General features: G+C 42.5%; 1 protein-coding gene across 3 annotated transcripts in view; it reads right to left on the bottom strand.

Moving 5' to 3' along the window:
- The window catches only part of LOC141106238 (pulmonary surfactant-associated protein D-like), a 225,679-nt gene extending 199,336 nt beyond the window's left edge, over positions 1 to 26,343 (bottom strand). For 2 of the 3 annotated variants that reach the window (XM_073596850.1, XM_073596851.1), the window contains exons 1-2: positions 26,134 to 26,343; positions 19,461 to 19,550 (exon numbers count right to left, since the gene is read on the bottom strand). In XM_073596850.1, the coding sequence (XP_073452951.1) occupies positions 19,461 to 19,550; positions 26,134 to 26,296 (253 nt within the window). In that variant the 5' untranslated portion in view covers positions 26,297 to 26,343. The remainder of the gene's footprint in view (positions 1 to 19,460; positions 19,551 to 26,133) is intronic. The other variant, XM_073596852.1, reaches the window with a different exon arrangement.
- Positions 26,344 to 27,880: the final 1,537 nt, after the last annotated feature.

Here is a 27,880-nt window from a genome sequence, read left to right as displayed (position 1 = left end):
CAGCTGCTGAGTGTCCTCTCCTTACACTGAATCAAGTTTGTATTTCATTCTAGTTACAAATCCATCTAGACACCAATGCACTAAACTTCTTTTAAGACAAATAGGCATGACCAAATGTAGTTAACTTGCATCTGCAAAAAAACATCGTATTAGTGGGCGAACGAACGATGTTTACTACGAACGATTACTGTGCCCACGAACCTGAAACTTGCCATTTTAAATTGTACAACATTAAAGAAAAGCACATGGAGCAGCAGGAACCTAATAAGAAGAATAGGAACACATGACAAAATACTTACTTTTTTGCAGCACTTTCTGGATCCTTCTGTACTAATCCTGTACCCTCAATTTGAGGTCTGACCATCGTTTCCTCAGTTGATCCTTGGATCGCCGTACCCCAAAATTCTTCTGCAGACTTTTCACAACTTGATCACAGTCATGATCTTGGCCTTTCTCACATTTGGGTTTGGGTACGGTCCATGCTTCCCGTCATAGTCGGCCCTCTTTTCAAGATGTCCACCGTCTCCACCATCTCTATAAAGACCATATTTGAGGCCTTAAAGCGGAGGTTCACACAAAAATTGAACCTCTACTTTTCGGAACCCTCCCCCCCTCCGGTGTCACATTTCGCAGATACCTGTCTAAGACAGGTATTTACACCCATTTCCGGCACTTCCACGGGAGTCTATGCCTCTTCCCGTCCCCACCACGCTGTCTGCTGGGACACACACTGGTCCCAGAGACAGCTGGGACCAGTTAGGAAGCGCAGCGCTACTCGCGCATGCGCAGTAGGGAATCGGGAAGTGAAGCCGCAGCGCTTCACTTCCTGATTCAAAAAAACAAACAAAGGCGCCTCTAAGTGCAGAAGATAAACAAGTTTAATGCCCCAACTGGGTTCAAAAACACTTACAAGATGGAAGGTGTAATCAAGCACATCGTGGGTAAGGCTGCATTGGAAGGGGTCACGGTCAGAGGAATCCTTCAGAGGGGATGGATGTAGTCACTGACAGCAGCGGTGTGGAGCACAGGGAGCCGCTGTGAAGCCGGCGTCGTCAGCATTGAAAGACGGCGAACCCGGAAGTGATGTCATCCGCTGAGCGGCTCTGTAACCAGCCTGAACCGCAAGCAAACAGCCAGAGAGGGGATGTGATGTCATCAATAAGGGACGCGTTTCGGAACCATCAATCGTTCCTTTTTCAACCTATGGCTATAGTGATGACTGGGGAGGATATATATATACACACACACTATCAGTGGATTGGCCGGGGGGGGCGGGGATAACAACATTTGATAACGATGAGTCCATTTAATACATATAGATATATAAATACACCTGCAGCAGCATTCTTAAAAACGGGGCAATGGAAAAGAAGAGAAATATAATAATAAAAAAAAAAAAAAAAAACAGATCTATATAATAGTCAAAGTGTCTAATGTCTAATAATGACAGGTCATGGAGCTTGCATGCACATAGCAAAATATAAACAATTGGAGCAAGCAAGATGATGTCAGTGTTAAGATTGAAACAGAGGGGGACATGCATGTCAATAATGATATTATTAGTAATATCAGAGTATTATCATATGATAGTATGTAATCAAAATACCCATAAATTAAAAAATAATAAAAAGGGTATATATAAAAAGTGGAAGAATTAAAAATTAATAAGGGATCTTTAATAAAAGGTTATGATAGTAAAAGAGGGAACCTAGATTAATATCTATAAAAAGGAATATAGTATCAAAGTATGGCACTAACTTCGAAATCCTCGTTTAACCCTCCAGGGGCTAAAACATTTAATAAGAAAATCCAATACATTTCTCTGTGGCATAGTCGTCGGTAGCGTTCAGCTGGGGGGAGATCTTTTGGCATTGCCTCAATAATCCATACTCTGAGGCCACTAGTGGACTTATCGTGGACGTGAAGGTAGTGTCTAGGGACACTATGGTTATCTAGTCCACCTTCGATGAACCGGCGATGTTCGCCAAACCGTTTACGTAGTGGCCAGATAGTGCACCCTACATAAAATAGACCACAGGGACATGGGAGGCAATATATAACGTGGTCAGATGAACATGTGTGAAAACCCTTTATTGGGTATGTTTTACCTTTGACGTGAAAGTCTTTCTGGCCATGTGTCACAAAACTACAGGTCTTGCAGAGGGGCTTACGGCACTGATACATCCCAGAAATTGCTAGGAACATGGGTATATGGTAGCCCGGAGGCAGAGGCCTGGCCCTAAGTTTACTGGTCGCTACCTTACTTTTAATGTTAGGTGCCTTTCTATAGGCAAATTGAGGTCTATTAGGCAGAGTGGAAAGTAGATGTTCATCTTGTAGTAGTAAAGGCCAATGTTTTTTAACGATATTTTCCTTTTTTTTATGTTGGGTATGGAATTGAGTAATGAATCGTAAATTACTTTTCTGGGTATTGAGACATGGGAGAGGGTTCTTAATGGGCGGTGTACTCTTATATTGTTGTTAAGCTGTGTCTACAAGGTCAACAGGGAAGCCCTTTTCGAGAAATTTTTCTTTCAACATTTTACCTTCGGTATCATAGTCACTCTTCAGAGTACAGTTCTTTTTTAGCCTACAGAACTGACTTTTGGGTACATTGTTTAGCCATAGGGGGTGATGACAGCTATTATAGTGGAGGAAAGAATTTCCAGCTGTAGGCTTGGTGTAATTTTTGGCATGTATCTCCTTACCTATCCAAAAAAGTTCGAGGTCCAGGAAGGCTAGTTTATTTTGATCAATGACAGAGGTGAAGGTAAGGCCCATGTTGTTAGTATTACAATATGTCACGAAATCCGAGAATACTGATACACTGCCATCCCAAATGATGATCACGTCATCTATATAGCGGCCATAAAAAACAATGTGGGAAAAAAACGGGTTGTTATTCCATATATATAGGTGCTCCCAGTACCCCATGGTGAGGTTCGCATATGAGGGTGCAAAATGCGCCCCCATAGCTGTCCCTTGTAGCTGCAGAAAAAAGTTGTCCTCAAATTTAAAATAATTATGTGTAAGACAGAAGGAAGTGGCTTCAACAATAAAGGAAGCTTGCCTTGGATTTAACATGGGGTCTTGACAAAGAAAAAACTGTAGGGCATTGAGGCCCACTTCATGGGGTATGGATGTGTATAAAGATTGGACATCTAGAGAGGCCCAATGGTAGTTGTTATCCCAAGAGTACGTGGTTAAGGTTTCCAGCAGATGGACGCCATCTCTTATGTGAGACTGGAGGGATTGGGCCAATGGCTGGAGGAATTGGTCTATGTATTGTGAGAGTCCGCTGCTAATGCTGTCCATTGATGCTACAATCGGTCACCCAGGTGGTGTTTTTAGGTCTTTGTGCACCTTGGGCAGATGGTAGAAGTAAGGAGTGAAATGTACTTCTTTGACTAGAAAGGAAGCTTCTTGTTGTGTGATGATGTTATCATTCAGTGCTCTTTTAACAAGAGAAGAGGCTTCAAGGGTAAATAAGGGTAAGGGGTCTTTGTTGAGTCTGATATATGTATTGGTATCAGATAGTAGTCGGGTGGCTTCGGAGACATAGTCGGCTCTATTTTGTATCACTATGCCTCCCCCTTTGTCAGCGCTCTTAATGACCAAATCTAAATTGTTGGTAAGTGTGTCAAGGGCTCTTAGTTCATGATGAGTGAGATTGGAAATGGATTTTTTATTATTTATGTTTTTATTGTTGTTACACAGTTCCTGTATTTCTGCATGAACAATGCGATAAAAAGCATCAATACATGAACCTTTGGACTGGGTTGGGTAAAAGACCGAGGTGGGTTTGAAGGTGGTGTTTTGAATGGGTGGAGAAGTTATCAAATGTAGTGTGTATAACACATAGTCATTCTCATGATCTGCTGGAGGAGAGGATAAAGTAAGGGGATGACTATATAATTCTTCTAAGATGGAAAGGGGGTCACTATCTGTATGGACCTTGTTAATACTAACAACATGGGCCTTACCTTCACCTCTGTCATTGATCAAAATAAACTAGCCTTCCTGGACCTCGAACTTTTTTGGATAGGTAAGGAGATACATGCCAAAAATTACACCAAGCCTACAGCTGGAAATTCTTTCCTCCACTATAATAGCTGTCATCACCCCCTATGGCTAAACAATGTACCCAAAAGTCAGTTCTGTAGGCTAAAAAAGAACTGTACTCTGAAGAGTGACTATGATACCGAAGGTAAAATGTTGAAAGAAAAATTTCTCGAAAAGGGCTTCCCTGTTGACCTTGTAGACACAGCTTATCAACAATATAAGAGTACACCGCCCATTAAGAACCCTCTCCCACGTCTCAATACCCAGAAAAGTAATTTACGATTCATTACTCAATTCCATACCCAACATAAAAAAATGGAAAATATTGTTAAAAAACATTGGCCTTTACTACTACAAGACGAACATCTACTTTCCACTCTGCCTAATAGACCTCAATTTGCCTATAGAAAGGCACCTAACATTAAAAGTAAGGTAGCGACCAGTAAACTTAGGGCCAGACCTCTGCCTCCGGGCTACCATATGCCCACGTTCCTAGCAATTTCTGGGATGTATCAGTGCCGTAAGCCCCTCTGCAAGACCTGTAGTTTTGTGACACATGGCCAGAAAGACTTTCACGTCAAAGGTAAAACATACCCAATAAAGGGTTTTCACACATGTTCATCTGACCACGTTATATATTGCCTCACATGTCCCTGTGGTCTATTTTATGTAGGGCGCACTATCCGGCCACTACGTAAACGGTTTGGCGAACATCGCCGGTTCATCGAAGGTGGACTAGATAACCATAGTGTCCCTAGACACTACCTTCACATCCACGATAAGTCCACTAGTGGCCTCAGAGTATGGATTATTGAGGCAATGCCAAAAGATCTCCCCCCAGCTGAACGCTACCGACGACTATGCCACAGAGAAATGTATTGGATTTTCTTATTAAATGTTTTAGCCCCTGGAGGGTTAAACGAGGATTTCGAAGTTAGTGCCATACTTTGATACTATATTCCTTTTTATAGATATTAATCTAGGTTCCCTCTTTTACTATCATAACCTTTTATTAAAGATCCCTTATTAATTTTTAATTCTTCCACTTTTTATATATACCCTTTTTATTATTTTTTAATTTATGGGTATTTTGATTACATACTATCATATGATAATACTCTGATATTACTAATAATATCATTATTGACATGCATGTCCCCCTCTGTTTCAATCTTAACACTGACATCATCTTGCTTGCTCCAATTGTTTATATTTTGCTATGTGCATGCAAGCTCCATGACCTGTCATTATTAGACATTAGATACTTTGACTATTATATAGATCTGTTTTTTTTTTTTTTTTTTTTTTTTACTATTATATTTCTCTTCTTTTCCATTGCCCCGTTTTTAAGAATGCTGCTGCAGGTGTATTTATATATCTATATGTATTAAATGGACTCATCGTTATCAAATTTTGTTATCCCCGCCCCCCGGCCAATCCACTGATAGTGTGTGTGTATATATATCCTCCCCAGTCATCACTATAGCCATAGGTTGAAAAAGGAACGATTGATGGTTCCGAAACGCGTCCCTTATTGATGACATCACATCCCCTCTCTGGCTGTTTGCTTACGGTTCAGGCTGGTTACAGAGCCGCTCAGCGGATGACATCACTTCCGGGTTCGCCGTCTTTCCATGCTGACGACGCCGGCTTCACAGCGGCTCCCTGTGCTCCACACCGCTGCTGTCAGTGACTACATCCATCCCCTCTGAAGGCTTCCTCTGACCGTGACCCCTTCCAATGCAGCCTTACCCACGATGTGCTTGATTACACCTTCCATCTTGTAAGTGTTTTTGAACCCAGTTGGGGCATTAAACTTGTTTATCTTCTGCACTTAGAGGCGCCTTTGTTTGTTTTTTTGTGTCATTATAGATCCTGCTTCAGTCTCTTAAAGCTGCAGCCCTTTTTGCTGAAGATTACCATCCCACCATCCTCATCATCCTTACCAGCACTCTCCTTTTTATTTTGGACTGCCGATCTCTAATAGAGGCATCACCTAGACTACGTTAGTCCTGTGCACCCTATAAACTTTTCTACTGCCATTGTTTCTATATGAAGCTAAATTTAGGTTGACGCACGGACTCTTGTATTCATGCTTTATATTGTCGGTCTCTTTTTACACCTACTCCATATAGCCCTGGCTCATGTATTTCCTGTTTATATGTGTATATACATATGCATATTTATAATTATTTATATTATCTATGTGTATATTTCCACTGCACAGCATTTTTATCCATTACTATAAATTTTTATTTTTTTGTTTTCTCTATCATATCCTTTTCCCCCTAGTGATGGATTTTCTGTCTGAAATAGATTCTTTAAAGTATTCTAAAATAAATGACCTTTTAGCCTTTATACCCAAAGGATTCTTTATACCTATACCGCAATCCTCTCATGTAGAATATAAACCTCTCTGCTCATTATTTCGTAAATTAGAGAGGTTAGTCATCTCCGCCAACCAGCAGTGGTGGGATGAATTCTTCCTTCTCAAATATTTGTCAGCTCATATTACCCCTAGGGGCCTAAGAATTTTAAAAACATGCTCCTTCTTAGACCCAGAGTCACAAAGAGAATGGTCCTCCATATCCGAATTTTGCACAAATAAATGGATTAAAATTATCTCCACACAGAGACATAGCAAATATGAACAATGCTTTCACCAAATAAAAACAGTATTTTCCCAAATTGCAGACCTTACTACTCATTTACCATCTCTCTGGCTGTCTATCCTGACCAAACAAACCCATAAGAAGGAAGACATTTTGATTAAACACAAATTGGGGAAATTTAGCAGAGATCTGAAAGATTATAGTAGTAACAACATCTTCTCTTGGAAACGTAAATCCGCTCACGATCTTCCATCCCTCATGGACATCGATCCGTTTGCCACTATTGTCCCTCGTAAAATAATCCCTTCTAAAAAAATATCCACTTCCAATATAGCAGTTGTTTCTGGACCGAGTATACAGAATAAGGAAATTAATACCACTGCTTTGGCACCCACGTTGCCATCCCCTACTGACAGTCCGGGTTCTGCCCAGCTCACACAGGCGATGCACGCCACCCCTATTCACACTGCACCCAAGACCTCTGATGCCCTCCCTTGCTCAACCACCATTACAGATAGTCAACATAATACTACTGTAAACAATACATGTATTCCATCTAGAGCATCCCCTGTTTCTTCTGTGTCGTTTGGTTCCAACTCCTCACTTATGACACCTCTTGCCACTATTCAATCCTCAGAGCCTACTGCGGTCCCTTTTTTAGTGTTCGACCCTCCCCGGACAAAACCACAAAAAAGAAAACACACAGAAGAGGATGTTGAGGTAGAGGCAATAAGCCTCACTCCAGACCCCAGCAAAAAGAGAGTACTGCTAAAATCTTCAACCTCTCCACCCATGTCTTAACTGAAGACGAAATCTCCTTACTTAGTCGAGGCCTAAATTTTGCTCCATCTGCTGCACCCAATCCCTTCCTTCTCTTTAAGGACTTGAACAAATTTGTTCGCCTCCTTACTTTAAAGAGATTCTTTAACATTCAATCTAATAAACATCGTTTATACACTGACTCCAATACACCTGATGTGTCTCAGAACACAACTGAGGTCCATACAGATAGTGACCCCCTTTCCATCTTAGAAGAATTATATAGTCATCCCCTTACTTTATCCTCTCCTCCAGCAGATCATGAGAATGACTATGTGTTATATACACAACATTTGATAACTTCTCCACCCATTCAAAACACCACCTTCAAACCCACCTCGGTCTTTTACCCAACCCAGTCCAAAGGTTCATGTATTGATGCTTTTTATCGCATCGTTCATGCAGAAATACAGGAACTGTGTAACAACAATAAAAACATAAATAATAAAAAATCCATTTCCAATCTCACTCATCATGAACTAAGAGCCCTTGACACACTTACCAACAATTTAGATTTGGTCATTAAGAGCGCTGACAAAGGGGGAGGCATAGTGATACAAAATAGAGCCGACTATGTCTCCGAAGCCACCCGACTACTATCTGATACCAATACATATATCAGACTCAACAAAGACCCCTTACCCTTATTTACCCTTGAAGCCTCTTCTCTTGTTAAAAGAGCACTGAATGATAACATCATCACACAACAAGAAGCTTCCTTTCTAGTCAAAGAAGTACATTTCACTCCTTACTTCTACCATCTGCCCAAGGTGCACAAAGACCTAAAAACACCACCTGGGCGACCGATTGTAGCATCAATGGACAGCATTAGCAGCGGACTCTCACAATACATAGACCAATTCCTCCAGCCATTGGCCCAATCCCTCCAGTCTCACATAAGAGATGGCGTCCATCTGCTGGAAACCTTAACCACGTACTCTTGGGATAACAACTACCATTGGGCCTCTCTGGATGTCCAATCTTTATACACATCCATACCCCATGAAGTGGGCCTCAATGCCCTACAGTTTTTTCTTTGTCAAGACCCCATGTTAAATCCAAGGCAAGCTTCCTTTATTGTTGAAGCCACTTCCTTCTGTCTTACACATAATTATTTTAAATTTGAGGACAACTTTTTTCTGCAGCTACAAGGGACAGCTATGGGGGCGCATTTTGCACCCTCATATGCGAACCTCACCATGGGGTACTGGGAGCACCTATATATATGGAATAACAACCCGTTTTTTTTCCCACATTGTTTTTTATGGCCGCTATATAGATGACGTGATCATCATTTGGGATGGCAGTGTATCAGTATTCTCGGATTTCGTGACATATTGTAATACTAACAACATGGGCCTTACCTTCACCTCTGTCATTGATCAAAATAAACTAGCCTTCCTGGACCTCAAACTTTTTTGGATAGGTAAGGAGATACATGCCAAAAATTACACCAAGCCTACAGCTGGAAATTCTTTCCTCCACTATAATAGCTGTCATCACCCCCTATGGCTAAACAATGTACCCAAAAGTCAGTTCTGTAGGCTAAAAAAGAACTGTACTCTGAAGAGTGACTATGATACCGAAGGTAAAATGTTGAAAGAAAAATTTCTCGAAAAGGGCTTCCCTGTTGACCTTGTAGACACAGCTTATCAACAATATAAGAGTACACCGCCCATTAAGAACCCTCTCCCACGTCTCAATACCCAGAAAAGTAATTTACGATTCATTACTCAATTCCATACCCAACATAAAAAAATGGAAAATATCTTTAAAAAACATTGGCCTTTACTACTACAAGACGAACATCTACTTTCCACTCTGCCTAATAGACCTCAATTTGCCTATAGAAAGGCACCTAACATTAAAAGTAAGGCAGCGACCAGTAAACTTAGGGCCAGACCTCTGCCTCCGGGCTACCATATGCCCACGTTTCTAGCAATTTCTGGGATGTATCAGTGCCGTAAGCCCCTCTGCAAGACCTGTAGTTTTGTGACACATGGCCAGAAAGACTTTCACGTCAAAGGTAAAACATACCCAATAAAGGGTTTTCACACATGTTCATCTGACCACGTTATATATTGCCTCACATGTCCCTGTGGTCTATTTTATGTAGGGCGCACTATCCGGCCACTACGTAAACGGTTTGGCGAACATCGCCGGTTCATCGAAGGTGGACTAGATAACCATAGTGTCCCTAGACACTACCTTCACGTCCACGATAAGTCCACTAGTGGACTCAGAGTATGGATTATTGAGGCAATGCCAAAAGATCTCCCCCCAGCTGAACGCTACCGACGACTATGCCACAGAGAAATGTATTGGATTTTCTTATTAAATGTTTTAGCCCCTGGAGGGTTAAACGAGGATTTCGAAGTTAGTGCCATACTTTGATACTATATTCCTTTTTATAGATATTAATCTAGGTTCCCTCTTTTACTATCATAACCTTTTATTAAAGATCCCTTATTAATTTTTAATTCTTCCACTTTTTATATATACCCTTTTTATTATTTTTTAATTTATGGGTATTTTGATTACATACTATCATATGATAATACTCTGATATTACTAATAATATCATTATTGACATGCATGTCCCCCTCTGTTTCAATCTTAACACTGACATCATCTTGCTTGCTCCAATTGTTTATATTTTGCTATGTGCATGCAAGCTCCATGACCTGTCATTATTAGACATTAGATACTTTGACTATTATATAGATCTGTTTTTTTTTTTTTATTATTATATTTCTCTTCTTTTCCATTGCCCCGTTTTTAAGAATGCTGCTGCAGGTGTATTTATATATCTATATGTATTAAATAGACTCATCGTTATCAAATGTTGTTATCCCCGCCCCCCGGCCAATCCACTGATAGTGTGTGTGTATATATATCCTCCCCAGTCATCACTATAGCCATAGGTTGAAAAAGGAACGATTGATGGTTCCAAAACGCGTCCCTTATTGATGACATCACATCCCCTCTCTGGCTGTTTGCTTGCGGTTCAGGCTGGTTACAGAGCCGCTCAGCGGATGACATCACTTCCGGGTTCGCCGTCTTTCCATGCTGACGAAGCCGGCTTCACAGCGGCTCCCTGTGCTCCACACCGCTGCTGTCAGTGACTACATCCATCCCCTCTGAAGGCTTCCTCTGACCGTGACCCCTTCCAATGCAGCCTTACCCACGATGTGCTTGATTACACCTTCCATCTTGTAAGTGTTTTTGAACCCAGTTGGGGCATTAAACTTGTTTATCTTCTGCACTTAGAGGCGCCTTTGTTTGTTTTTTTGTGTCATTATAGATCCTGCTTCAGTCTCTTAAAGCTGCAGCCCTTTTTGCTGAAGATTACCATCCCACCATCCTCATCATCCTTACCAGCACTCTCCTTTTTATTTTGGACTGCCGATCTCTAATAGAGGCATCACCTAGACTACGTTAGTCCTGTGCGCCCTATAAACTTTTCTACTTCACTTCCTGATTCCCTTACAGAGAATGGCAGCGGCAGCACCCGAGGACCGAGGGACAATTCGGTCTCGGGTGCCGACATGGCTGGACCCTGGGACAGGTGAGTGTCCTTATTTTAAAAGTCAGCAGCTGCAGTATTTGTAGCTGCTGACTTTAAAAAAAATTTTTTTTGCGGGACTCCCTCTTTAAATATCCTCCAGGATCGGGAAGTTTGTGGCTCTGGGCTTTTCTCATCATTGCTGCTACTCTCAGGCACCTGCTCTGTCTCCGCCATGTGCTCTCCCACTGCACCGAAAGACAAGAGGCGGGGAATATACTAGATACAAGGTCAGGGGCAGGCAGAGTTTCACGCATGCGCAGTGGATATAAAGCGTAACACGCATGTGTCGTAAGTACGATCTGTGAGCGGAGGAAGGAGTATCGGAAGCGCCGATCGTTAGATTGAAGGTACAATTTTAACTTGGTGCATCAGTGGCCTATACTGCTTCTAGATTGAGGCCTATATTGGGACAAGATTATGAGAGTTTAGCCTGACATTAGGGTTTGTCTTGTGTCTTGCAGAGAAAATGGATCTATTCAATGATGAGGACTTTATCCCCATATTCATTGCTATGTACAGGGAGCTGCCCTGTCTGTGGCAGGTAAACCACCCCTTTTATAACAATAAACCAAAGAGGAAGGCAGCGCTGGATCAATTGCTGGAATTCGTGAAGCCGGTGATCCCCACGGCAGACAATCCCCTATTTTAAGGTCTTAATTGGCGGCATGAGGAGCACTAATAAAAGGGAGCGCAAGAAGGTCCAGGATTCCCAGAGATCAGGAGCTGCAGCAGATGACATTTATGTACCCAGGCTGTGGTGCTTTGACAGACTGCATTTTCTGGCAGGCCAGCACTCTCCAGTCTTCCTTCAAGGCTTCCTTTCACCTTAGCTGAGGCTTCCGACGTCCAACCTGGGCCTTCCACCAAGGAAGAAGTGGAGGAGCCCAGCTCGAGCCAGGTATAGCATTGTTCAACATATTTCTAGTCAAATGTTAACTAGATGTTATTATTGATCATTAATTTCTGATTTTGCAAAGTGCTTTACATCAATAGACAGTAGTAGCCACAAATGCTTGGGACAAGAATTAAAAATGCTGTGGTCAGAATGATAGTCTTTTCTACTTATTAACATTCAAGTTGCAACAGTCATGAGCTGAAAATTGTGTGTGATTGATGAACCAAAAACTAAACTATGTCCCTTTTTCATACACAGGAAAGTCTCAGCCAGGAGGAGGCTGTGGAAAGTCTCAGCCAGGAGGTGGCGGGGAAAGTGGCAGCCAGGAGGTGGCGGGGGTAAGTGGCAGCCAGGAGGTGACCGGGCCCAGTAGCCTGCCCGAATCCCAGGTCCCTTCCCTCCGCCTTCCAAAAAAAAGTCCCAGGAAGAGGAGTAACCTGGAGGAGGCAGCACTTGACCTATTTTGGAAGGCTACTATGGCCCTCAGAATTCCCCCCAATAATCAAGACGACTATGCCTACATGGCAGCCTGCAAAATGGAGGAGGGCCAACGGCTCTTATGTGAGGAAGTTATGTTACAAGCCCTAAATAAGGGGTTGAGGGGCGAACTCACAAGCCAAAGCCATGTTTGTGAGTTCAACCATGGTCCTCCTCCTCCACCCCCTGCCACAACTACAACACCAGAGCCACAGCCTGGAAGCAAGCCTGGAAGGAAGACAGGAGACTGATGGCCTGGGTTGAGTCTGGTCTGCAAAAGATGCAGGCTGTGGTAAGACCACAGCCTGGGGACATATATGTCATCTGCTGCTGTTACTAATCTCTTGTAGTCCTGGACCGGATTATGCTCACTATTATAAGGACTCCTCAGGCCACCAATTTCGACTGTAAAATAACTGATGTGTGCCCTGGGGTACAAAGGCTTCGCAAATTTCACCAGTTTCTCCAGCATTGCCTTCCTCTTTATTTTGTTATGACCCATAAAAAATGGTTATTTATATATCACAAATACTTGCCTATGTGTTTAACTTCAAAAAGGATAGTTTGTTTGTGAGTAGGCAGGTACATTTCAAAAATACAATGTCAAATTAGCAAGGGACACCAACACCAACCTCCTTGAGGTTAAAAAATACAAGATAATAATGATGTTGTGGTAACTTGACACAAAACAAAATAAAAAATTATGGAGATGAGTATATAAAAAAAATAGGAGATCTGGATAAAAAAAAAAAAAAAAACACTATAACCAAAAATTCTAAACATTATTATGGAGATCTGACGAAAAAAAAATATTCATGAGATCACGAGAAAAAATAAAGAAATCAGGCTGTCAGAACTCTGTGTGAATATGAGCACCTGCTTGACCTCTGCTCGGCTTGACCTGTGTTCTTGTTTATCTCCTCGCTCTGACCCCGGCTTGGCTGACTACTCTCTGATCTTCTGCCCTCTGTGTATGACCCGGCTTGTTCCTGTACCTCTCTTGGACTGTCTTTTGGTATCTGACCCCTGGCCTGGCTGTGGACCCTGTTCCTGGTTTACCCTGCTGTTACCGTTCAAGACTTCTCTCAGCACGGCTGCCACAACGCACTCTAGCTACTTACAGCCAACCAGCCAGCTTGCAGTATCCCTGGCAACCCATGCACCTCTGTGCATCGCATTCCCTGTACCCAAATCCAGGGACACGCTGCACTCAGCCGCAAGGGGCGCCCTCTCAGCAACCCAGCCTCACACTACAGACTTGACAGTATAATCCAGCCATGACTGAGGCTGGCGGAGGTGTGTCCCCATTAGAGACTTTGTGCCAACAAGCCACCACTCTGACCCAAGCAGTTCAGAAATTACTGGAAGGTTATCTGCAACTAACGGATAAGTTGCAACACCTGTCAGAGTCATCTGCTCACGAACAATCCTCTGCGGCTCCCTTGATGATGTTCCCGCTTCCAGAATCCCGAGTTCCCATTCCGGAGCGATTCACCAGAGACCGTAAAAAGTTCAGATCCTTCAAGAATGCCTGCCTATTATACCTAGCCCTGCAACCCTGGACTTTTGCTTCAGAGACTGTTAAAGTCGGGTTCCTCATCTCTTTGCTGTCCGATGAACCTCAGGCCTGGGCCCATAACTTATGGGAACAAAAGAGTCCAGTCATTTGCATGGTGAACGCATTCCTGGCAGCTATGGCACAACTTTACGAGGATCCCCAGCGAACTGCCACCGCTGAAGCCGCTCTGCACTCTCTGCAGCAGGGTAGGCGACCAGTAGAGGACTATACCCTGGACTTCCGCCGGTGGTCCGCAGACACAGCCTGGAATGAGGCAGCTTTACTACACCAGTTCCGCCTAGGACTCTCCGAATCCCTCAAGGACGAGTTGGCCAGGATCGAGATTCCCACTACACTCGAGGGTCTCATCCAATTATTCATCCAACTGGATCGACGTTTATGGGAGAGACAGTCTGAACGATCACGAACCTGCAGACCCGCCAGTACACCCACCTTTGGATCAGTTCCCAAGCAGATTGGCCTGTTACGTTCTGCACTAACTCCTGATGGAAGACATCGTCGTATCCTAGCCAATCTCTGCCTCTATTGTGGAGGAAATGGACACTTTCTATGCGACTGTCCCAGGAAGTTCAAGAAGCCACCTACCTACTCTCCAGCATATTTCCAGTTTCCGGGACTTCTCCCTCACAACTCGTTCTTCCCATTTCACTGCAGTTGGGAGAGGAAGAGATCTGGCTCCAGGCTATAATCGACTCTGGAGCATGCAGTTGCTTCATGGACTTGAACCTCCACAAGAAACGGGGTCTGGAAGTCTGTTTAGCAGATGGCACCCTACCTAACTCCGGCCTTGTTACTCAAGAGACTTCTCCTCTCCTTATTACCTCTCCCGATGGCCATCGGGAATTCATACGTTTTGACATTTTGAGTTCACCTATGTCTCCAATTATCTTGGGTATCCCTTGGCTCCAAGCCCATAACCCCCAGATCGATTGGATCAAGAAGGAAGTCCTGTTCACTTCCCCCTATTGGCAATAACATTGCCTCATCCCTGAATCCAGAGATACCACCAGTTGTCTGACAGTCCAGTTGGTATCCTCCACTAACCAGGATGTACCCCGGGCGTACCATGAATTCCTGGACGTTTTTGATAAGAGAAAGGCCGATGTTCTACCACCACATCGGCCATATGATTGTCCTATCGAGCTGCTTCCAGGGGCCGAAGTTCGATTTGGACGTATATTCCCCCTCTCTGAAAATTTGGCAAAGGGCTTCATCCATCCTTCTTCTTCTCCTGCCGGTGCCGGCATTTTCTTTGTCGAAAAAAAGATAAGACTCTAAGACCATGTGTGGACTATAAGGAATGAAATAAAATCACCAAAAAGAACCGATATCCACTCCCACTGGTCCCCGAACTCTTCCAGAGACTTCGTTCAGCCCAAGTGTTCACCAAACTCGACTTCAGGGGTGCCTACAACCTGGTTCGCATCCGTGAGGGCGATGAGTGGAAGACAGCATTCAGAACGAGGTTCGGGCACTTTGAGTATTTGGTGATGCTGTTTGGACTCTGTAATGCCCTGGCTACTTTCCAGCACTTCGTAAACAACATCTTCCGGGAATATCTTGACTACTTCGTCATCATCTATTTGGATGACATCCTTATCTTCTCAACCACCTTGGAGCTCCATCGGACTCACGTAAAGACAGTATTACTCACACTAAGAAAACACGGACTTTACACGAAAGCAGAAAAGTGTGACTTTGAAAAGAAATTCATACAATTCCAAGGTCTCATCATCTCTACTGGTGGTGTAGCTATGGATCCACAGAAAGTGCAGGCAATCCTAGACTGGCCAACTCCGACAGACAAGAAGGGTGTACAAAGGTTTGTAGGGTTTGCAAACTTCTATAGAAGTTTTATAAGGAACTTTTCTTCCATCATCTCGCCCATAACCCAAGTAACCCGCCTACATGTTCGCTTCCTGTGGTCCTCCGAAGCCCAATCTGCCTTTGAGAAACTGAAGTCTTTGTTTACTTCTGCACCAATTCTTCGACACCCTGATCCTGCCCTGCCCTATATTTTAGAGGTCGATGCCTCAGAGGTAGCTACAGGAGCAGTACTTTCACAGCGCCTGGGACCCAAGTCTCTGCTTCACCCTGTGGCCTTCTCCTCCCGGAAAATGAGCCAGCCCGAGAGGAATTACAACGTAGGTGATCGTGAGCTTCTGGCCACTAAGACAGCCTTAGAAGAGTGGAGATACCTTCTTGAGGGAGCCACGAACCCAATAATGATATTCACTGATCACAGAAACCTCGAGTACCTCCGCACTGCCAAATGCCTGAGACCCCGTCAAGCTTGCTGGGCTCTGTTCTTTTCACGATTCAACTTTCACATCACCTACTGCCCTGGCTCCAAGAACGGCAAGGCCGATGCTTTATCCCGAATGTTTCCTGATACCCCAGAAGAAACAACATCCAGTACGATCTTGTCTCCACAGAACTTTCTTTTGATTCAACCTGATCTAAGGTCTTCTCTTGAACAGGCCTCCCTCCAATGCCAGGAACCAGAGACTTCCTCTTTAAGAAGCCAGGGGGGTATCTGTGGTATAAGGACAAGATCTTTGTCCCACAACAAGCCAGAATCCAGGTCTTACAGACTTTACACGATCATCAACTTGCTGGCCACTTCGGTGTACAGAAAACTATGGATCTTATTCAGCGATCCTTTTGGTGGCCTACCTTGAAAACTGATTGCAAAAAGTATGTAAGCTCCTGCACTACCTGCCAGCGAAACAAGGGGTCCAACATTAAGTCTTGGGGTCCGCTATGTCCTTTGCAGGTACCAGAACAACCATGGAAGAATATATCTATGGACTTCATAGTAGAGCTGCCACCCTCTGAAAGATTCACAACAATTCTAGTTGTTGTAGACCGTCTGTCCAAGATGTCACACTTCGTGCCTATGATAGGTACTCCTTCCGCTGCAGACACAGCAAAGGCCTTCATAAGAGAGATAGTCAGACTTCACGGCCTTCCTGACAGCATTGTGTCTGATAGAGGGGTCCAATTTACTTTTTTCCAATTTACCCGATTTTGAAAAGAGCTCTGGAAAGTTTTGTCTATTGAAGTTTGCCTATCCTCTGCCTATCACTCCCAGAGCAACGGTCAGACTGAAAGGACTAATCAGACCTTAGAACAATATTTACGCTGTTTTTGCTCCACTTCCCAGGATGACTGGTCCTTGTTACTCCCCTGTGCGGAGTTCACATATAATAACTCAGTAAACTCAACCACCGATCAATCACCGTTTTGGGCCAACTATGGGTTTCATCCTTCATTTCTACCTAATGTCATTCCAGAGACCTCAGTTCCAGCAGTTCAAGACAGGATAAAATCCATTCAGACTAACTTTCAAACTCTCTGGTTAACCATGCAAAAGGCCCAAGAGGACTACAAGAAACAATATGACAAAAAGAGGGGGGAGAGCCCTAGCTTTAAGGTTGGAGATGAGGTTTGGCTCTCCTCGGCAAATCTTAAACTTCTTTGTCCCTCCCGGAAATTGGGACCAAGATTTATTGGCCCATTCAAGATTAGACGGGAGATTAATCCAGTAGCTTTTGAACTGTCACTCCCGAGTTCTGTGTTTCATGTCTCCTTACTTAAAGCTGTTATCTCTAGTCCTTTTTCAGGAAGGAAAGAAGATCCTCCGCCTCCAGTTTCTGTGGGAGATGAAACAGAGTGTGAAGTTGAGGCCATCCTGGACTGCCGCCGGACAGGTAGGATCATTCAATTTCTTATAAAGTGGAAGGGTTACCCAGCAGAAGAAAGTTCTTGGGAACCTGCAGTCAATATACATGCTCCTAGACTTTTTCAGAGACTCCGAGTTCGTTACCCCGAAAGATGGGCCCGGTTGGGCATCCGGAGGTTGCCCCTTGGGGGGGCACTGTCAGGGAAATGGTCGTGTTGTGGGCAATTCCGCCAGTAACCATCATGGTGGCAGGCGAATCTAGTGAGCACGCCCTGATCTTGTGGGCACACCCCCCCAGCCTATTTAAACCTGCCACTGACACTTGCAGTTTGCTGGATTATCAAACAGCTCCTGTGTTCCTGTGCCTTGTATATTCTGAAGACCCCTGCTTGACCTCTGCTCGGCTTGACCTGTGTTCCTGTTTATCTCCTCGCTCTGAAGTTCCATGCGTGGAACTTTGTGCATCAGAATTGTGTACAAACGATCGGAATTTCGAGAACGGATTTTGTCTCAAATTTTGTTTGTCGGAAATTCAGACGGAAAATGTCTGATGGAGCCTACACACAGTCGGAATTTCCGACAACAAGCTCCCATCAAACATTTTCTGTTGGAAAATCCAACCGTGTGTACAGGGCATTAGAATCAACTCCAGATCTTTGACCTGCTTAATTGATGAAGAAATAATGGAGTAGCCCACACCTAGCCATGAAACCGCTTTTGAGTCAATTGTCCAATTACTTTTGGTTCTTGAAATAGGGGGGATGGCTATTCTAAAAAAAAAGCTGTAATTCCCAAACCCTTTCTCTGATTTGGATATACATACCCTCAAATTAAACCCATATTCATTATATAACTGGAGCTTGAATATGTTTTGGTAAATACCTGAAAAATTCTAAATTGTGCCTGTGTTCAAAATTATATGGACCTAACTGTATGTACCCTCTTGCTCTGTCTATTCGGAGTTGAAGATGAGGAACTAAATTGTTTCTTAGACTCCGCAAACTCATAGCAAGATGGTGGATATATGCAAAAAATTTGATGCTGAAGATGTGGCTGAAATTAGTTAACGCGGACATTCCGCTATATTGAATGATGTATGAGGCCCGAGGTGCTCCCAAATTCAGGAAGGTTTTGTTTCGATGGGTGGATTCTATTGATACGCTAGAGGGGAGGTGTATATTCGAGGAACTATGAGAACGAATGAGCCGAGATGTTAAGTTTTGTGATATTTTTGCTGAGAATACAGTATCACACACTTGCTGGACCTGGGAGTAGTGGGTTTTGTTTATTTTGTTTAAACCTGTTCTTGGGGGGGGGGGGTGTAGGGATAAAAGGGAAAAATTGTACTAATCAGATTCTAAGGTGCACTATTGCTTTGCAATTAATGCTGGGAGGGTATAGTTGGTGTCTATACCTTGGATATCATGTATAACTCAGGATTTGATAAATTTTTACATGTTAGCATCATATACTTATTGATCTTAGGATGTACTGTTTGGATACTGCATGTAATCCTTGCTATCTGATAATAAAAACTTTTTTTCAAAATATAAATCCTATAATTTCTATGATGAATGAATATATACCGTTTTCCTCAGGTATACAAAAGAATGTTGGGTAAAGATCCAGGAAATAATATGGCAAGCATTGGTGCTTATTATTGTTCTTCTTCTTCTTATTATTATTATCTTAATATTGTTCTTGTTCTGTTTTACCCCGAAATGAATTATAATTCAGTGATACATTCTGACAGACTATATTACCTGTAACTCCAGTATTTCCCTTTACCCCTGGATTGCCTATTGGTCCTACTTTCCCTGGAGGACCTAGGATTCCTCTTTCCCCTCTTTCACCTGTAATACAGGACAATAATATTGACCGTTTGCAATATGTATGTAGTATAGTAATAGATACAATGGATCATGTTTAATCCTAATACATTATGGCAAAACAACTGTCTCCATTATAAAGTAAATGCCGCCGATGTATTCAATTCACTTAATATTACAGTATCTCACAAAAGTGAGTACACCCCTCACATTTTTTGTAAATATTTTATTGTATCTTTTCATGTGACAACACTGAAAAAATTACACTTTGCTACAATGTAAAGTAGTGAGTGTACAGCTTGTATAACAGTGTACATTTGCTGTCCCCTGAAAATAACTACACACAGCCATTAATGTCTAAACCACTGGCAACAAAACTGAGTACACCCCTAAGGAAAAATGTCCAAATTGGGCCCAATTAGCCATTTTCCCTCCCTGGTGTCATGTGACTTGTTGGTGTTACAAGGTCTCAGGTGTGAATGGGAAGCAGGTGTGTTAAATTTGTTGTTATCACACTCACTCTCTTACTGCTCACTGGAAGTTCAACATGGCACCTCATGGCAAAGAACTCTCTGAGGATCTGAAAAAAATAATTGTTGCTCTACATTAATATGGCCTAGGCTATAAGAAGATTGCCAAGACCCTGAAACTGTGCTGCCCCACGGTGGCCAATACCATACAGCAGTTCAACAGGACAGGTTCCACTCAGAACAGGCCTCGCCATGGTCGACCAAAGAAGTTGAGTGCACGTACTCAGCATCATATCCAGAGGTTGTCTTTGGGAAATAGAAATATGAGTCCTGCCAGCATTGCTGCAGAGGTTTAAGGGGTGGGGAGTCAGCTTGTCAGTGCTCAGACCATACGCCGCACAGTGCATCAAATTGGTCTGCATGGCTGTCGTCCCAGAAAGAAGCCTCTTCTAAAGATGATGCACAAGAAAGCCCGCAAACCCTTTGCTGAAGACAAGCAGACTAAGGACCTGGATTACTGGAACCATGTCCTGTGGTCTGATGAGACCAAGATAAACTTATTTGGTTCAGATGGTGTCAAGCGTGTGTGGCGGCAACCAGGTGAGGAGTACAAAGACAAGTGTGTCTTGCCTATAGTCAAGCATGGTGGTGGGAGTGTCATGTTCTGGGGCTGCATGAGTGCTGCCTGCACTGGGGAGCTACAGTTCATTGAGGGAACCATGAATGCCAACATGTACTGTGACATACTGAAGCAGAGCATGATCCCCTCCCTTCGGAGACTGGGCCGCAGGGCAGCATTCCAATATGATAACGACCCCAAACACACCTCCAAGACGACCACTGCCTTGCTAAAGAAGCTGAGGGTAAAAGTGATGGACTAGCCAAGCATGTCTCCAGACCTAAACCCTATTGAGCATCTGTGGGGCATCCTCAAACCGAAGGTTTGCAAGGTCTTTAACATCCACCAGCTCTGTGATATCGTCATGGAGGAGTGGAAGAGGACTCCGGTGGCAACCTGTGAAGCTCTGGTGAACTCCATGCAAGGGTCCCCAAGAGGGTTAAGGCAGTGCTGGAAAATATTGGTGGCCACACAAAATATTGACATTTTGGGCCCAATTTGGACATTTTCACTTAGGAATGTACTCACTTTTGTTGCCAGCAGTTTAGACATTAATGGCCGTGTGTTGAGTTATTTTGAGGGGACAGCAAATTGACACTGTTATAAGCTGTACACTCACTACTGTATATTATAACAAAGTATAATTTCTTCAGTGTTGTCACATGAAATGATATAATAAAATATTTACAAAAATGTGAGGGGTGTACTCACTTTTATGAGATACTGTAATATTAACTGAATTGAATGCTACAGAAAGCTGTCAGAAACTGGACAAATGCAACAAGATCACGCGTGTCCAGCGGCGGTTGTGCCCGCTGGCCACACGCATCGGGTCACCCCGCCGTGCAGCCAGTGCATGCCCTCTGGTGGCCGAAAAATGGAAGAATCTACCTGTACGGGATTTTGCCCAGGGGAGCCATTCTGCCGCAGTATATCTGCGTGATATGGCCGGGAACCGGTTAAAAATCAATGCCTATGGCTTTTTGCTCCCTACAGCTCTTTTAAAAACTACTTGTATGACATGTGATATTTTTCTCAGAAAGATCCAAGATATCAGAGCAAAAAAAAAAAAAAAGGGGGGTGGACAGCATAGAAAAAAAGTAAAACAGTATGTGCAAAATTAACAAAACCATTTCAAGTGGAGGTCCGCTGAAAAAAAAAATATTAAAAGCCAGCAGCTACAAATACTGCAGCTGCTGACTTTTAATATATGGACACTTACCTGTCCAGGGAGCCCTTGATGTCGGCAGCCGAAGCCGATCCGTCCTTTGGCTCTCGGCTGCTGCCGCCGCCATCCTCGGTAAGGGAATAAGGAAGTGAAGCAGTGCGGCTTCACTTCCTGGTTCCCTACTGCGCATGCGCGTGTTGCGCTGCACGTCCTCTCAGGTCCCTGCTGTGTTCTGTGTCTCACAGAATAAAGCGGGGGAGGACGGGGTAGGCGCCGGAAGTGGCATAGGTCACCGCAAGTGCCGCAGTGAGCTATGCCAGGAAGAGGGAGCAAATACCTGTATTAGACAGGTATCTGCTTCCTCCTCCCCCCTGAAAGGTGCCAAATGTGATACCGGAGGGGGGGAGGAATCTAAAAAGTGGAAGTTCCATTTTTGGGTGGAACTCCACTTTAACTACTAGAAGCCAGTCTAAAGAACACACAATGTCTGCAGGGGCCCCAGATGTCAAACAGTAAGTGTCAGAAGACAGCAGGTTGGGCATCAGGCATCTATATCGCTGAACCAAGAGCTTGTCCACATTATGCACAGCTAGGAGTAGAGGTTGTCAGAAATGCAATGGATATAAAAGGTCTACACACCCCTGTTAAAATGTCAGGTTTCTGTGATGTAAAAAAATGAGACAAAGATGAATCAATTCAGAACTTTTTCCACTTTTAATGTGACCTATAAACGGTACAACTCAATTGAAAAATAAACTGAAATCTTTTGGGGGGGGGGGGGTAAAAGTAAAAAACTAAAATAACGTGGTTGCATGGGGATGTAGCTGTGTTCAGAATTAAGCAATCACATTCAAACTCATGTTAAATAGGGGTCAGTACACACCTGCCTTAATTTAAAGTGCATCTGATTAATCCCAAATAAAGTTCAACTGTTCTAGTAGGTCTTCCTGACATTTTCTTAGTCACATCCTACAGCAAAAGCCATGGTTGGCAGAGAGCTACTAAACATCAGAGGGATCTCATTGTTAAAAATCATCAGTCAGGAGAAGGGTACATAAGTATTTCCAAGGCATTTGATACACCATGGAACACCGTGAAAACAGTCATCATCAAGTGGGGAAAATATGGCACAACAGTGACATTACCAAGAACTGTAAGTGAAAGTGTCCTTCGCGCTATAGGTGAGTAATAGTGAAAGTGTGTAAATATAACACATGGATAGTTAAAATGGTGTAAAATATATAAACAAACGTGATGTGTGATGATGTCTTTTTGTCAAAGATAGCAGCAAAATCCAAAAGTGTTCACACTACACTTCAATGAAAATATAGAAAAAAGTGATCTTGCACATTTAAATCTATTCACACATGGTGTAAATTAGCATAAAAGATGACATGATTATTAAAAATAATAATATAAATAATTGGTGAATAATCGCAAGAGCAAGGATAATAAACAAAAGTGACAAGATAAAAATTAAAAATCAGACAATAAATAAAAAATATTGAAATCACAAATAAAGTGCTGAATACTGGTGCAATAGTGCAATAAAGTGCAAGTTCATGAAGTATATAGGTGACTGGTTCTGTCCTGGATGTGCAAGATAATAAGGTGACTCAGTATGAGAATAGATAAACTGATTGGCCACAGTTTAAACCGGTCCTCATAGAAGATGATTCCAAAAACATTTAGGCTCTCAGAACTCTCACCTCAATGATAGTTAAAATGAGCATCATGTCAGAATGTCTGTTTATCGCGTCACTGTATTCTCCAGACCATTCTTATACATTCGTCCCGACTTTATTACGTTCCTCTCCACCACTGATGCAACTGTCAAGCCTGGTAAACAATGTGCCTCCAAGACACAACGGGCCGGTGGGAGAGAGAGAGAGGGAGAAAGAAGGGAACCTCCAATAGTGTAGTATGTTAAATATTAAAATGATAGTTTATTGGGGGGCTTCAGGGTGGTCTCTTACATAAAAAACTTTAAAAACAAGCGAGTACAGCAGGAACAACGTTTAGAGCGCCTCCTTACTTGGACTTCCGGTTACGTCTGCTCTCCGCCTCTCCCCAGATGAAGTCACGAGCGGTGACGTAATGCGCAAGGCGTGGCGGAGAGCATACGTAACCCGAAGTCCAAGTAAGGAGGCGCTCTAAACGCCGTTCCTGCTGTATTCGCTTGTTTTAATGTTTTTTATGTAAGAGACCACCTGAAGCCCCCCAATAAACTATCATTTTAATATTTAACATACTACACTATTGGAGGTTCCCTTCTTTCTCCCTCTCTCTCTCCCCCACCGGGCCGTTGTGCCTTGGAGGCACATTGTTTACCAGGCTTGACAGTTGCATCAGTGGTGGAGAGGAACGTAATAAAGTCGGGACGAATGTATAAGAATGGCTTGACAGTTGCATTAGTGGTGGAGAGGAACGTAATAAAGTCGGGGACGAATGGATAAGAATGGTCTGGAGAATACAGTGACGCGATAAACAGATATTATAACATGATGCCCATTTTAACTATCATTGAGGTGAGAGTTCTGAGAGCCTAAATGTTTTTGGAATCATCTCCTATGAGGACCGGTTTAAACTGTGGCCAATCAGTTTATCTATTCCCATACTGAGTCACCTTATTATCTTGCACATCCAGGACAGAACCAGTCACCTATATACTTCATGAACTTGCACTTTATTGCACTATTGCACCAGTATTCAGCACTTTATTTGTGATTTCAATATTTTTTATTTATTGTCTGATTTTTAATTATTCACCAATTATTTATATTATTATTTTTAATAATCATGTCATCTTTTATGCTAATTTACACCATGTGTGAATAGATTTAAATGCGCGAGATCACTTTTTTCTATATTACCAAGAACTGGACGTCCCTCCAAAATTGATGAAAAGACGAGAAGAAAACTAGTCAGGGAGGCTGCCAAGAGGCCTACAGCAACATTAAAGAAGCTGCAAGAATATCTGGCAAGTACTGGTTGTGTGGTACATGTAACAACAGTCTCCCGTTCTCTTCATATGTCTGGGCTATGGGGTAGTGTGGCAAGACGGAAGCCTCTTCTTGCAAAGAAAAACATCCAAGCCTGACTAAATTTTGCAAAAACACATCTGAAGTCTCCCAAAAGCATGTGGGAAAATGTGTTATGGTCTGATGAAACCAAGGTTGAACTTTTTAGCCAAAATTCCAAAAGATATGTTTGACGCAAAAACAACACTGCACATCGACAAAAGAACACCATACACACTGTGAAGCATGGTGGTGGCAGCATCATGTTTTGGGACTGTTTTTCTTCAGCTGAAACAGGGGCCTTAGTCAAGGTTTAGGGAATAATGAACAGTTTCAAATACCAGTCAATGTTGGCACAAAACCTCCAGGCTTCTGCTAGAAAGCTGGACATGAAGAGGAACTTCATCTTTCAGCATGACAATGACCCAAAGCATACATCCAAATCAACAAAGGAATGGCTTCACCAGAAGAAGAATAACGTTTTGGAATGGCCCAGCCAGAGCCCAGACCTGAATCCGATTGAAAATCTGTGGGGTGATCTGAAGAGGGCTGTGCACAGGAGATGCCCTCGCAATCTGACAGATTTGGAGTGATTTTGCAGAGAAGAGTGGGCAAATATTGCCAAGTCAAGATGCGCCATGCTGATAGACTCATACCCAAAAAGACTGAGTGCTGTAATAAAATCAAAAGGTGCTTCAACAAAGTATTAGTTTAAGGGTGTGCACACTTATACAACCATATTTTATTTTTTAATTTTTACTTTCCTCCACCTAAAAGATTTCAGTTTGTTGTTCAACTGAGTTGTACAGTTTATAGGTCACATTAAAGGTGGAAAAAGTTCTGAAATGATTTATATTTGTCTTGTCATTTTTTTACAGAATTTTTCACAGAAACCTGACATTTTAATAGGGGTGTGTAGACTTTTTATATCCACTGTATATTACAATCAGGCACACATTTAAGATTCTTGATTCCATGATGTAAAAGCAATATTGAAATGCACAGCTCTTAACATTAGCATTATGGCTTGTGAAGACATTGTTTGTCCTCAGTCAGCTGCAAATATGTATCATCTTGGTAAAACATATTCATATATTTTTCCTGTGCAGTCATTTTAAACAGTGGCATGATTTATCTTGTCTATTTCTATACTGTGTTCATAAGGGCTAACAAATGTTTATTAGGCATTTCATTTTCTGCCAGCCAATTGACTGACAATGTACAGTAACACTGCTGCATGGAGATAACTATTGTGAACATTTCAAAACGGGTATGGGTATTTCAAACAAATGTTGACATTAAAGTTAAAGTAAAAAATAATGAATCTCACCTGGATCACCCTTTGGTCCAAAAGCCCCATCTCTTCCATCTCTACCATTTAAACCTGGAAGACCTTGTACAACAGAACAAGTGGCTGGTGTTTCTGAATGTCCCAGGGTAAAAAAAAAAGGCACAACAACTAGGATGCATAGACACTTTGTAAGATAATTCATGGTTCAGACGTTCAATCTGTGACAAAATAAAAGCATCAGTTTCCCTCATGTATTACATATATTTATTGGTCAACTCATTAAATGGAAGTTATTGTTAATGTGATAAAATAATACTTGCCTAGGTATTGTTGTAGTAATTCAGTTTTCTTTACTATCTGAATCTGCTCCCAACCAAACTTGTATCACAACAAGCTATTTCTATGGCATGTGTTCATTTTATTTGCAAAGATATCGATTATTCTGGATTGTCTGGAACTTTGTACCTGGTGAAAGAGGTCAGTGTCTATATCTGGAACATGCATGTTTTTCATGCATTCCCCTTTTGGTAAAAATCTGAAAGTTTATTACTACTGTAGATAAAAAAAATATAAATAAAAAAGTGGGGTGTGCTTATTATATAGGCTTCCCTATACTAGCATTATAAAAATAGGCACCCATGTTTTATTTTGTTACAGTGAAGAGTTAAGGCAGAATAATTCAATACATTTGAAAAGTTCTGGTATATCCCCCTTTCCAAAGCTACGGCATTCCATAATGTTCTGGAAAGTCTTGATGCATCATATTTCTCCCACGGCATTGTGGTGTTCTTCCAACATAATGTTATGCAAGGAAAAATTGGTCCTTTTTTAAGCCTCTCATCCAATCATTGCTTAGGATGGGATGCCAATGTTGGAAAACTGATAACATGTATTGCTGAAGTGCTTCACATTCCTTGTTTTGTTGAGTACTGTGTAGCTGTCCAGTTTACTGCAGCAATTATAAGGCTACAGCACGATTGTGAGGTTATCCAGAAAGTTGGCACAAGGTCGATAGGGAACTGTGTCCTGTGGTGGCACACTAAGTTAACCCTGCCACATTTATATAGAGTAGATAGGACATGTACACTATATGGTGTTAAAGTTTCTAGATATTTGAGCATCATTCCTACAGAATAGGAGCTGGTTGGAAATCCCATTCCAAAACAGTGGCCATTAATGTGGAGTTGGCCTCCCCTTTGTGGCTACAAAAGCCTTCACTCCCCTGATAAGGCTTTCTACAAGATTTTGGAGTGTATTTGTGGAAAAGGAGCATTTGCAAGACCAGGTACTGGTGTTCAAAAAAGAAGATCTAGCTTGGAAATGGAATTCCACCTAATGACACCAGCAATGGGGCACACTTTCTACCAATGACGCCAACAATCAGGCCCAATGACACCAATGATGGAACACAATTCTTCCCAATGACAACAACGCTAGGGCACAATTCCTCCAACTGACAACAAAGATGGGGAATTGTTTTTTCCCACTGATTTTGAGACCTTTTCTACTCCCAATGGCCATAGACCAAACCCCCCAAAAGTCTGAAAGTCCTTTTTTTAGAAAGTTTGGAAAACTCTGCACTAGCATATAGGTCAAGGCTATGTGTATGCCACTTTTGTTCCCTCACAAAAAAACTTGTCAAACCATATCTTTATGGGCCTAGCTCTGTGCACAGGGGCATAGTCATGCTAAAGCAAGATGGTCATTCCCCAAAGTATTGTCATAAAGTTAAAGAATCACAATAGTATAAAAACACCTTTGTATTCTGTATTATTAACGGAACCCT

The sequence above is a fragment of the Aquarana catesbeiana genome, linkage group LG08 (genome assembly GCF_042186555.1).
Source record: "Aquarana catesbeiana isolate 2022-GZ linkage group LG08, ASM4218655v1, whole genome shotgun sequence".
Lineage (NCBI taxonomy): Eukaryota > Metazoa > Chordata > Amphibia > Anura > Ranidae > Aquarana > Aquarana catesbeiana.
The sequence above is the reverse complement of the archived record's forward strand: the minus strand, read 5'-3'. Positions and strand labels throughout refer to the sequence as shown.